Source organism: Rhinocladiella mackenziei (assembly GCF_000835555.1).
Source record: "Rhinocladiella mackenziei CBS 650.93 unplaced genomic scaffold supercont1.5, whole genome shotgun sequence".
In the NCBI taxonomy this organism is placed as follows: domain Eukaryota; kingdom Fungi; phylum Ascomycota; class Eurotiomycetes; order Chaetothyriales; family Herpotrichiellaceae; genus Rhinocladiella; species Rhinocladiella mackenziei.
This window is the reverse complement of record NW_013550600.1, coordinates 2660704-2673362: the sequence shown is the minus strand read 5'-3', so window position 1 is coordinate 2673362 and position 12659 is coordinate 2660704. Positions and strand designations below refer to the sequence as shown.

Genomic DNA, 12659 nt, shown 5'->3' with positions numbered 1-12659 from the left:
AATCAAGAAAGGCAGCCTTATGAGCATTGCCGAACCAATGAATAATAGCGTCAGAAATATGCTAGATATGTAGCCATGGGGCTTTTCCATTCTGACCCGCAGTGTCATCGCTGCCGCAGTGAGCTTACTTGTCTTCGTCAAAGCATTCTTCATCAACAAGGACATGAAGACATGTGGTAGCGGACCATATAAAAAACCGCGAGTTCCTTGGCTGTAATGGTCCTTCCCATACTAGCTGTGTCAACGCCGATATCTCTTACTTGAGTTTTCTATCGTTATGCTCGGTGGACCTAAAGTGAAATCGCCGAGGAAGAAAGCTGAACTTCGTGAGACAGATTTTATATTGCGGGCTACTTCCTCTCTGGCTATATGCGTGGTGTGTCGGTGTCTTGTTTCCGGTATATTTTCAAATTTTATCACTGGCAAGGCGCAAGTCGAAGGGTGAGGAGTCGCGCAGGCCTTCAGGATGTCGGATTGATGCAGGCGTCGAAATGGCGGTAGGGAGTGGTCGATTGAACTAGCTGAGTGTATGTATTCCGTTTGCGGAACACAGACGAACGCGTCGAGGGTTGAGGTGCCACATCCAGATGTTCTGCAAACAGAGCATCTTCAATCGAACAAACTGGCCATCGGTAGGGCTGCAATACAGATCGAAGGGAGAATAGAAAACATGCGTGGACGTAGAAGCAAAGACTGCGGCGATTGGGCCCGTTGACATCGTTGCGCAGTTTGGCCAATGAGAGAGCAAGCAGCATGGCGTCCTCCGCGTCTCCAACTCCAACGGCGCAGTCAACATCAGCGTCCACATTGTCCACGGCCACTGCTCAGATCATCACTGACCTGCATGCAAAAGAGGGTCCCTTGAGATCTCCTCGTAAAAGGGTCTCGGCCACAGTCCCCAGGGACGTCGATAGTGCTGTCTCGCAGTTCCCTCCTCGTCCCCTATCATGTACAGATAACTCCGAGCCGACCAATGCGAGGCCAACTTCCCTCACTTTCAACTACGACGTGTTCAACGCCTCCCCTCGGCGGCGACCTCCGGCGGCAATCATGGGCCAGAGGATTAGCGAGAGTTTGGCAGAGGAGAGACAAGGCTTAATGAAAGAAGAGGAATCATCATCCGCGGGGCCTTACCCAAGACCATCCCAGGAGAGTGTCACGAGTGCTTCCACAACATCCCTAGTTCTCGAGAATTTGAACTCGGGGTATTCGGCAAAAGAGCCCCCGAAACCCTCACGCTACCGCGACGGTGATAGCGATCCTGAGTTACCCGCGTTCAAGGACCAAATTTACACCATTCGTGGACAGCGCATGTCAAAAGGCCTTCGGCGGACCATATGGACCATTTCCATTGTAGGAGTTGTTGGCTGGGCCTTGGCTCTAGTTGTTTTTCTGGCCGGTGGACGTTATAAACATGCTTCTACGTTAGATTACGACCATGATACACCTATAAAAAGCGCCGGGAAGAAAGTCACGCTCGAGCAAATTCAAGCAGGACTGTGGCAGCCAAAACATGCCTCGATCGAATGGATTGCTGGTCCCAATGGCGAGGACGGTCTATTGTTGGAAATAAATCAGCCTGGAAAGGACTACCTGATGGTAGAAGACATTCGGAACCGTGCCTCGTCGCTGAACGCTTTCGAAAGCAGAACATTGGTGAAAAGTGGTTGGTTCAATGCCAATGGACAACGGCTGTTGACGGATGACTTTTGGGTCAGCCCGGATATGAAGCATGTCCTCCTGCTATCGAAGAGAGAAAAGGTCTTTCGACATTCGTTCGTCGGACTCTATTTTATTTTGGATGTTGAGACGCAAAACGTTCAGCCCTTGGACCCCGCATTTCCAGACTCGAGGATACAACTGGCTCAATGGTCACCAAAAAGTGACTCGGTGGTATTTACCAGGGATAATAATCTCTATTTGAGATCTCTGGATTCGCCCCAAGTCATCACAATCACCGAAGACGGCGGCCCGGAATATTTCTACGGCATTCCCGACTGGGCTTACGAGGAAGAAGTCTTGGGCACCAATTCTGCCGCATGGTGGGCAAGGGATGGCCGATATATCGCGTTTCTCCGCACGAATGAAACCATGGTTCCTGAATACCCTGTCCAATATTTCCTTTCGAGACCAAGTGGAAAGAAGCCGATCGAAGGTCTCGAGAACTACCCGGAAGTAAAACAGATCAAGTACCCCAAAGCCGGAGCTCCCAATCCGGTGGTGGATATGCTGTTCTACGATATTTCCAAGAAACAAGTTTTCACCGTCGATATTGCTGGTGGGTTCCCAGACGATGACCGAATCATCTTCAACATCGTGTGGGCGGACAACGGCAAAGCCTTGGTGTCGGAATCAAACCGAGAAAGTGACCGCGTCCGTGTGGTTCTAGTAGATGTTATCACCCAGACAGGTCAAACCGTCAGAACCGTCGATCTCAATGATGTGGATGGAGGATGGATAGAGCCGACCCAACAAACAAAGTACATCCCCGCTGACCCTCGAAATGATCGGCCAATTGATGGCTATGTCGACACAATCATATCTGACAACCGCAACCATTTGGCTTACTTCTCTCCGCTAAACAGCTCAATCCCTATCATGCTTACAAAGGGAGACTGGGAGGTAGACGGTGGAGCTGCGGCAGTTGATCCTGTGAGCAATTTGGTCTATTTTATCGCAGCCAAAGAAGCGCCGACTCAACGGCATTTATACAGCGTGAAGCTCGACGGAACCGATATGCAATCCCTCGTTCCCACCGATGAAGCAGCATACTGGGATTCCTCGTTCTCTTCTGGAGGTAGCTTTGTTAGTCTGACATACAACGGTCCTGGAATTCCCTATCAGAAAGTCGTCTCTACACCAGCCAATCCCGAGAAGATTGAACAAGTTGTGGAAGACAATAAAGCTTTGGCCCAAATGGCCTCATCACACGAACTTCCACACCAAATCTTTCAAAACGTCACCATCGACGGATACACATTACAAGTTGTAGAACGACGCCCTCCGCATTTTGATGCGAAGAAGAAATATCCCGTGCTCTTCTACCTGTACGGCGGCCCCGGTTCTCAAATGGTTAACCGACGCTTCCAAGTGGATTTCCAAGCCTACATCACGAGCTCACTAGGCTACATAGTAGTAACTGTCGATGGGCGTGGGACAGGGTTCATCGGTCGCAAAGCGCGAACGATCGTTCGCAACCGACTTGGCAAGTACGAGGCGCACGACCAAATCACGACGGCGAAAATCTGGGCGGAGAAACCGTACGTCGACGCATCGCGCATCGCCATCTGGGGTTGGTCATACGGCGGCTTCATGACGCTCAAAGTCCTCGAGACCGACGCAGGCGAGACGTTCAAGTACGGCATGTCCGTGGCCCCCGTGACGGACTGGCGGTTTTATGACTCCATCTACACGGAACGCTATATGCGCATGCCACAGCACAATCCACAAGGATACTCCAACACGGCCATCACCAACGTGACAGCGATCGCGCAGAATGTTCGTTTCCTCATCATGCATGGCGTCGCGGATGACAATGTTCACATGCAGAACACGCTGACTTTGCTCGACAAGTTTGACCTTGCGGGTATCGAGAACTACGATGTCCATTTCTTCCCTGATAGCGATCACAGTATCCTCTTCCACAACGCTAATCATATCGTGTATGATAAGTTGGCGAAGTGGCTTGTCAACGCATTTAATGGCGAGTGGTACCGCACAGAGGATCCGAAGCCTATAGACGATGCGGAGAGGAAGAGTAAGTGAGCAAGTGATTTGCACGCTGGAACCGGACAAAAGTCTAAGAGGACGTTTACTTGCTTCTCTTTTTGTTTTTGGGAGGGAAAAGGGATGGTTGGGTGGAGCTGCTGCAGAGATCTGGATTTGTACGATCTAATACTGGACGTCCGGGTTGCTGATTGGATTTGGTCCAGGTGTCTTCGACACATGGCGATATCTTTTCGGGGGGTTAGTAAGTTGCTTTTGATTTGGATGAAAAGCGAGCACTGATTATGTGAGTCATGTATGGGGGGAAGGAGGGAGATATGTAGGATATAAAAATGGAGAAATTCATTCAAAGATTTACATACGCTCTCGTCAGTTCATAATCTTGAGTAGTCCGAAAGAACATCCTAAACCAGATCCGAAACCAATGATGTAGGTAAAGCTGATATATAGCCGGAGATTCCCAGAGAGCAAGTAAGTTCTAATCAACTAGAAGCGGTGTTTGAAATCCCTCAACCCTCTAGCGTCGACATCTCCGAGGTCGCAGATACACCGTCAGTCTTGTAGCGAGGACAACGACGATGGCAACATTCTCGGCACACATACGTGTCGGAAATGGTTGGACTGTACCAACATTTGCAACACTGCCAGAGTAAGATGGACGGGACAGAGGTGATAGAGTTACTGTTGGAGGCAGACAGCCGACGTCGCTGGTATGCCCGGCAGAATGTTATGGCATTTTGTTCGTGGTTCGTTCCTTCTGTTTCTGAAGGAGAGTCCAAGAAGAATGAGCCCTTTTTTGTAGTTGCTGTTGGTGGTCATCATGGGAAACCGTGGTGGTGGATGTGCGATCGTCTTTTCTCTCTTGAATAGAGATGTCCTGATCGCAGATCAGATTTTCATTGTTGTTCTTGCATACTTGTTGAGTGGCTGCCAATTTTCTGAGGCCGTCCGTGATAGAATTCTTGCTTTCGTCTTGCGTCCGGCTAATGACGATACTCTTGGAAGCTTTCGAGGGGGTGAGGAATTTATCATCGCTCCAAGATTCCGTAAAACTGACTCCAGTCACTTCAGTTCCCTCTCTAAAGGGCAGTTGAATGGCATTGAAGACTAGTCTAGCTGCTTCCAAGCTACCCGCTTCAAGAGCCCATTCGCCTGGTGTCCTCTCCTCTTCGTCATGAACTTCGGGAGACGCGCCGGAGTCTAAAAGCAACTTGACGACTTCTTCATTGCCATAACTCGCGGCCGTGTGAAGCGGATAGATCTTGTTCCAGTCCGGCTGGTTGGGATCGGCTCCTGCATCGAGGAGAACTTTCATGACAGAAGTGTGCTGTCGCAAGACTGCTGCGTGGAGAGCGGTACCGCCAAAACGACTTCCCGGAGCGTTCAAGTCGACTTCAGGATTGGTGATCATGTCGGCCACTGTCTCCGTAAGGCCAAAAGAGGCGGCATAATATAATGGAGTGGTGTGCCGAGGATAGAAATCCCAACTCGCATGGACAGCATTCAAGACTTGGACCCAGGACATGAAAGTCGAGCGACACAGCGGGCTGAAGAATCTGGAAATGAACTGTCGTAACTCTGGCGTCGGTGTAGTTTCTCGGACAAAATAAGTCCAACACACCGCGGCGTATTGCAATAGTGGATATCGAATCATTCTTTCCGTGTAGGTCTGGGATGTTGGGCATGGGCCTGATGAAAGGTTGTTGAAAAAGAGGTAGGTCAGACAATACTTTGCCAGCTCCAGGTTGGCACTGTTGGACTCAAGGGCGAATACCGAGACTGCTTCTTTTTTGCGAATGCCTGGTGATGTGAGATATTCTTTCACTGACAAGTGAGCCAGTCTAATGTGCCCTTCTTCGGAGACATGGACAAGACTACTGCAAAGGTCCAATATATCTTGGGGACTGCGTAATCGAGATTCTTCATCCAAATGGTCGAGATCGGGTTCGATGGCGACAGCCTCGTGAACCTCTCTCAGCGTCAAAGGAAACACTGTAAACGAGACCCAGAGAAGAATTCGGCGGACAATTTCGATATCAGGAGGTGAAATTTTGATCAAAATTTTGTCATACGTTTCATCCAGTCCTTTGGGCAGCTCGTTCAAAGCAGTCCGAATGGCTTTGACAGTTCGCAGGTTTGCAATTGCGTCAAGCTGGCATTGGACCCATCGAAACCTCCTAGGTCAGCGTTTGATTTTCAGGGCCAGGTCTATTGGACTCACATTCCACAAGACTTCTCAATTAGGAGGGAAGAAATGTCCTCCCTCACCGACGAGTTGAGCCATTGTAGCTTCCGATCCGACGACAGACGTCGGGTAATATATGACTGCACATCTTCATTGACTTCGTCTAAGTGGTCTTCAATACGTACTTGTGTGAATGAATGCAGGCCTGCTTGTATGTCGGGTTCATCGCGACTTGTAACCAGGACTCTCGTATGCGGGAGCGTTCTCTGCAGGTCAGACAAGAATGCAGCTGCCTCCTGTCGTTGCGTACATTCGTCCAATGCATCGACCAGGAGCATCACCTTGGACTCGACAGCAAGAATCTCCAAAATTCTCCCTATCAGAGACAAGGTCGGTCGTTTGGTCGTGCCACCGCTTTGGCTTTGGTGGAACGCTTCTTCAAGTTCCTCAGGAATAAAACCCGTGTGAGAGCAGAGTTGCGAGAGCAGAGATCCTGCCATATTCACAACATCTTGGGTCTCGCTTCTCCGAAAGTCGCAATAGCAGAAGGCCATCTGGGTGCCATCTTGAAGGCTATTCAGTTGTCGACACAGGTAATTGACGGTATTGGAGCTAGAAATATCAGAAAGAATGTTCGGAGAATTTCAATGGGTGAGAGGGCATCGTACAATAAAATCGTTTTCCCGGCGCCCGCTGTTGACGAATAAGAAACCATGAAGATAGCGATGAATATCTTCGGGCTACTTACGAAACCCGCTGAGCCAGAGAAAAGCCCTTTTCGCTGTGATCCATTGGTTGAACTCTTCACAATCCATAAACCAGCTATTGGTGCCCTCCTGATGAGCTTTTACCGCAGCATTATGGCTTTCCCATGGGTCAGTGGCTGATAGCCAGTGTAATATGCTTTTCTGAGCCTGGTCTAATCATCATCAGGGCCTGATTGTCTCCATGTCCAAAGGGAATGACACTCACCAAGTTCTTTCACTTCTTGTCGCTGAACAAGCTGCTCGATATTCGTCCCCATACTCTCTACAGCGGCTGCCATAGAGGATGTCATGTCCTGGATGTCATGGAGGACGGATCTTGCACACCAACGAGTTAGCATCTGATCAAAAGGCGTGCGGGATGTGAATGTGAATCAGAAATAAAAGCGTTGTTGCCTCAAATATCAAATACGGGGGAGAGAAACCACGGCATACGCTTCGTCTGCTGTGATGGCCAAGTTGAGAGTACTCTTGCATCGCTCGATTTTTTCCAACGACAATCGTACCTCCTTCTCCTTCGTCTGCCACGTCACAGCTTGCAGCAGCGCTTTGGTCAGGGAACCAGGTTGGTGGCGGGAGCGAGTCCCCAGCAGTTGTTCCAAGGCATTCAGTTCGCACAGACATGTGGATAGCGGACCGTTCTGAGGGTCACAGAGGATCTCAAAGCGTCGCTTCTTTTTAACGGAAGTAGTCGAGTTCCGCGTCGGCTCAGTCAGTTGATCGAGAGTTTCGAGAACATTGCGCAAATCCTTCACTTCGGAGATGATGCGGGTGAGGGCCCACGGCGTATCTTTCAACAAGGCTTTGAAATCATAGCATGTGGATATGACCGCATTGGCTGCTTGGAGGACCGCAATGATGCTGGCTGTGATGCTAAGAGGATCCATGACTCCTTGATGAACCTCAGATTTTCAAGGAAACGCCCATTGGGCCCACGCACGGGCGACCTAATAATGCTGGGCGTACCAACGTGAGAGCTTTAGCAGCCCATATGCCGACACCGTCGTCTTTCTTGCTACGGAGATGTCTGAGGTGTTAATTGAAATGCGACCGACGTAAGCAAAATGGATGATGGCAGCTGCTCAACATGGGGCTGAGCCTGAAACATGTCGGGTACATATTTTTGGCGGCCAGCAGAACGTGGGGGTCAAGGTTGAAACTCAGCCTCATCAGGCCGCAGATGCCCAGCCTCGTGTCTCAAGGAATCAAGCCTTCTCCAAGGCTTGGCCTTCAGGGAGGCTACATGATCTAGTCATAGTGTATTGAAAATATCATACATTGCGTTCGAGTTGATATAGTATATCTAGCCCATCTGTAATTTGGGGCGAGTATCTCAGACTGCGAGAGATATCCTTCTTCGCCTGGAGCGAGCATGCCGGCGGCAATCGTCCTCGATTACGAAGTTGGATGATCTCTTCGCCGATGTCAAACTTTTGAGGGAAGTGGGCCTAATCATACATCTTGATATTGAGCGGAAGATTCTGATTCCCGCTTGCAAATGCATACACACATTTCAAAACGTGACGGTCATATGCTTCACGGTAATATCTCATCTGGACGACAGGTCAAAATCCTGAATCATGTAGTCCCACTGAGCCCAGTCCATCGGCATATCTGTTATACCGAGATCCTGCGCCAGATTGGGATCGGAGGCGTCCATGATGGCGTCAACAGGTAAGGCTGACATCGGAGGTTGCGGAACAGTTGGTAGGGGAAGCTGACCTCCCGCAGCTTGGTTGGAGATTTGAGAGCCGTAGGTTCTTGGGGTTGAAAGGTTATCCTGCCATGGCCTGGCTGACAAATCTCCAGCAGCGAAATTTTCCTTGATCAATTCTCCCTCAAGCTTCGTCGACGGCCGCTGCACAAGAGCATTTCGACGTTGCTCTCGAAGGAGTTGGATATACTCCGGCACCACTTTGGGGAAAACGCCGTTTGTCTTTTCTCGAAGTGCTCGTTCTCTCGCATCGTATGCCTTGAGACATAAACTTCCCACAGCCACATGCAATGGCCTTCGACTATCTGTAACAAACTTCGGATGATGGTGAAAAATCTCATCGACTTGTTGCCATGCCTTGTCGACTTCATCCCCGATCGTGTGTGTCTTCAGTTGGTTCAGGATGTAAATGAAGGCTTGCCATTGAAAGTACACATTGGAGTGCCACATAAACCTGTGTAAGCCCTTGGATGAATGGGCCAGGTTGTCAGATTCGAGAAGTTTGACCGAAAGGTGCCAGAGATACTCTCGCTCCGAAGCTGGAACATCGTCAGGATGGCTGTATTTCCGTGGGTGGTGAGCCATGAGTCGCATGCTATGAACGGCCGCTCTTCCAATGATGACGGCGAGAAATTGTATGGGGATGGAAGGATCACAGTATCTCAAGAACTTCTCTTCTATCCGCTGCTCGAGTTCATTGATGCTGGCATCTCTCTCGTCCAGGGTAGTGGTCCAGGGTGATGAGATTCGTAGATTCTCGAAGGCAATGGTCGATCTCTTGAGGAGCTTTTCCTTCCAAAAATGGCCAAACTCGGCACGGAGAAGGCAAGATACCATTTCGGTGGGCCTTGTTTGCGAAACCGGTGGCTCTGTCATGCCCGGATAAATATCGGCGTCATTGACATTGCTTGGTAGTTGAGTGTCTGAGAGACTGAATTCGCCAAATCGGCCGGACCCACTGAGTTCCGCCGATCTAAAGTCCAAGATGGAAATCTGCCACCACAAGCGCCGTCGCATTTCTGTTTCGAAAGGGGGCAATCCTAGAAGGGTTCCATCCCGATGAATTCCCATCGCTTGTCCCACCCGACTGGCCACGCCCGAAAGAGTCCACACGGTTCGAGAATCGTAGTCTTCTCGCATTGTGAGCAGGTAAAAAAGAAAGGCCTGCAAGACCACGGGATCTGAGGTGCCCATAAATCTGGCTCTACCCAGCGCTTTTCTGGTCGCGTGGCGATACCTGGCCAGGAGAACCTTGCGAGTTTCACCAAATTTCATTTCGCATTCATCATCACCCATCGAGAACACGGCCGAGCAGTAGATGGAGAACATCAAAGCTTCCAGGCCCTTGGGCAGGTTATCAAGATTTGACGTAGCTTGGACTAGGGTCTCTTGAAGCGTTGGTTGATGGATGACTTTGGTCATGGGATTGATGTTCTCGAGAAATACCTGCCAAAGCACAAAAATGTGATCCGGCGAAGGATGAAATTGCTGGATTGAATTGCTTGTTGGGGTGTAGCCGAGAAGAAAGTCTGTACTCTCTTCGACTGGGGAGCCGATCTCATCCTCATCTTCTGAATACTCTGCGATAACGTCGTTGGGTTGTTGGAACTGTACAGATGTGTTAGTCATGTTTACGGAGGAAAAAGGGGGGGAGGGGTGTGTTGGGTTCGTGGAATGATGAATCACATGTCTTACTTCGCTGGACACGCTTGTCCACAGGTTGTTTTCAATAAAGCGCGATTTACCATGATCGACAATCAATTGTCCCGATTTGACGGTTGTGTCAGGCGAGGCGTAGAATTCGGCTTGACTCCCTCTCAAAACAGCGTCTGGAAGGTTATGTGATGCACCGGGAACGGTGTCGGTGGGGGATGTAGATGATGGGCCTGGAATGTCCGGGCTATCAATGCTGATACCCTTGCTTTTAAGGAGATCCTCGCATTTTTTCAGCCGGGCCAGCAATAACTCCTCTTGAGGCCTCTTCTTACGCCGGCGAGGTGCCGGTGGGATGCGGAAGACACAGTCGACTTTGGACTTGACGCAATTCGAGCAAGGATTTTGCTTGTCGCATTTGACTTTGCGCTCAAAACACCTGATGCACGAGTATGCTTTTGCAGGGCGATCTGTGGTACTCATCCCTTCGAGCTGTCAGAGACAGGAGTAGATCTCAGGTAATCGAAATATCCCGGGTCTTGTTGGGATAGACATGCGATGAAAGAGAAACCACTCCTTGTCTACTATGCTTGATGTTGCACAATGAGTCAGAGGATGGTCGCCAGCGTCACTAGACTTTCCCAGAGGGTGGGGGGGGCCAGAACTGTGTCGCCGTTCTGTGTCTGCTGGGCTGGAGAAAATTCGTTGAATCGGAAAATGAAGTAAAGAAGAGCGATATCAAGAAGCCATCTCCTACCTTGACTTGTTCATGTCCATGACGAGAAGGAAACAAAACATGAACTCTAATCGCAGTAGGCGAAATTCAGGCAGGCAACAGCTAAACAACCCCAAATTCGGCTATTCTTGGCACTCTAATACCACATTTGTATTAGTACTACGCATACTACTTTCACCTCCCAGTTGCCCGACACGATGGGATCCTAGTCTCGCGGGGTGGGTGTATGGTAGAAGTTGAGGGAAATGGAAGTCAAATCATAAAACCGCCACCATGGAGGCATACCTTAACTGGGGAAAATGCAGACAAGGCTTGCCGTTCGACGAGGCTGCCACTTGGCAGGGCAACCGTATTCTTTCGACCTGGTGGTATATGGATTATCTAGCGTGAGTCCCCTTCAACTTTCTCCTTGTCCACCAGGAACCTTGCACCGTGTACCATTCTTCCTGCCTCCTCAGCCGTTGACCACCACCCCGCCATTTGGATGAAGGCTCTGGCCACTGATCATGCTGCTGTCTTGGCTGGCCAGGAAGACGAAGCACGTGGCAATTTCACTCGGCTGAGCGGGTCGTCCCATGGGAGACGTAAACTGTTCTTGTGCCTCGGTGGTCATGGTACTTGGGATGAGAGGAGTCCACACAGGACCCGGACATACCGCGTTTACGCGGATTCCTTTGCTTAGCTGCTGGTTGGCCAAACCCCGAGTGAAAGAGACAACAGCTGAATCACCAGTTAGTGGGAAATATCTTGACTTTGCATCAAGCACACTTGCCTCCTTTGGTTGCCGTGTAGTCCAGAAGATCAGGTCGGCCGACGTATGCATTTATCGAGGCACAATTGATGATGGTATCCCCTCTCTTCATATGTGGAATGAGCATCTTAGAGAGGTAAAAGAGTGGATAGACATTGATCTCGAATGTTCTTGACCATTGCTCGAGGGGAATTTCGGTGATATCACCATGCATCATCTGGTTCGCGGCGTTGTTTACCTTTGAGAGCACCGATCAGGACCGAACTCCGGGAGTACGCCGTGTTGAAAATTCACATACTAGAATGTTCACGCGACCCATCCTTTCCAAGGCAGTATCGACCACCTTCTGGCAGTTCTCCGGCTTTGTGATGTCAGCGCCGATTAAATGACAGCTGCGACCAATTTCCTCGACTCGACGTTTCGTCTCCCGGGCATCCTCCTCTTCTTCGGGTAGATACACAATCAAACTGTCCGCGTCTTCCATAGCATACAGAAGAGCGATCGATCTTCCAATGCCGCTGTCGCCACCAGTGATAAGGGCCTTCTTGTCTTGCAACTTTCCAGCTTCCTTGTACATCTGCCATCCGCCATCTTCGGTGGGTATCTTGTCACTCACAGGCTTCAGAGGCAAGTCGCTCTCTCGGCCGGGGGGCTGTTGGTGGGAGATGGGCACTTTGAAGTTAGGTTCGGAGGGAGAATCGGAGCTGGTAGCTTCCCGGACGGCGTTCTTGATGGATTCCATTACACCAATGATTTGTATGTATCGTCAGCAGTCACCAAGATGAAGAAACGGACATTTCTGGTCGGAAAGAAACACAGGAAGCATGGATCAGTCCTATATCCTCAAAGTGTCTTCGACGAACGTCATATGCCCAACACTGATGTCACGATGGATATGAGGCAAGACTCGGGGCGCATCTCCGGTCGAGGAGCGATCTGTTCCTGTCTGGCATCTTCATGATCAGCAAGTAGAATTTCCATCACGAGCGGTCCACGAGGCTGGACCGGGTAATGGGGTGGGTTTTGTTGACAAGCCGCCGGGCAACTCCATAGCCACGTGAATGCCACGTGATTCGGTGGATGGCTTTAATCACGTGAACTCGAGCGTTAAACCAATTCGGTAAAGCGGC

The 12659-nt window shown here is 50.1% G+C and overlaps 4 protein-coding genes across 4 annotated transcripts; 1 reads left to right on the top strand and 3 right to left on the bottom strand.

Moving 5' to 3' along the window:
- Positions 1-753: 753 nt before the first annotated feature.
- On the top strand, positions 754-3765 carry Z518_07447 (uncharacterized protein; the record flags this gene model as incomplete). The annotated part of the gene is made up of 1 exon (XM_013415576.1): positions 754-3765. One exon carries the CDS (start codon positions 754-756, stop codon positions 3763-3765), a length of 3012 nt encoding a protein of 1003 aa, XP_013271030.1.
- Positions 3766-4453: 688 nt separating this feature from the next.
- Positions 4454-7562, bottom strand: Z518_07446 (uncharacterized protein; the record flags this gene model as incomplete). The annotated part of the gene is made up of 6 exons (XM_013415575.1): positions 4454-5900; positions 5948-6523; positions 6580-6604; positions 6660-6830; positions 6884-6993; positions 7111-7562. 6 exons carry the CDS (start codon positions 7560-7562, stop codon positions 4454-4456), a joined length of 2781 nt encoding a protein of 926 aa, XP_013271029.1.
- A 662-nt stretch (positions 7563-8224) lies between these two features.
- Z518_07445 (uncharacterized protein) lies at positions 8225-10525 on the bottom strand (the record flags this gene model as incomplete). Its single annotated transcript, XM_013415574.1, has 2 exons — positions 8225-9997; positions 10085-10525. The coding sequence occupies 2 exons, from the start codon at positions 10523-10525 to the stop codon at positions 8225-8227; spliced, it is 2214 nt and encodes a 737-aa protein (XP_013271028.1).
- Positions 10526-11232: 707 nt separating this feature from the next.
- Z518_07444 (uncharacterized protein) lies at positions 11233-12271 on the bottom strand (the record flags this gene model as incomplete). Its single annotated transcript, XM_013415573.1, has 3 exons — positions 11233-11498; positions 11545-11767; positions 11828-12271. The coding sequence occupies 3 exons, from the start codon at positions 12269-12271 to the stop codon at positions 11233-11235; spliced, it is 933 nt and encodes a 310-aa protein (XP_013271027.1).
- Positions 12272-12659: the final 388 nt, after the last annotated feature.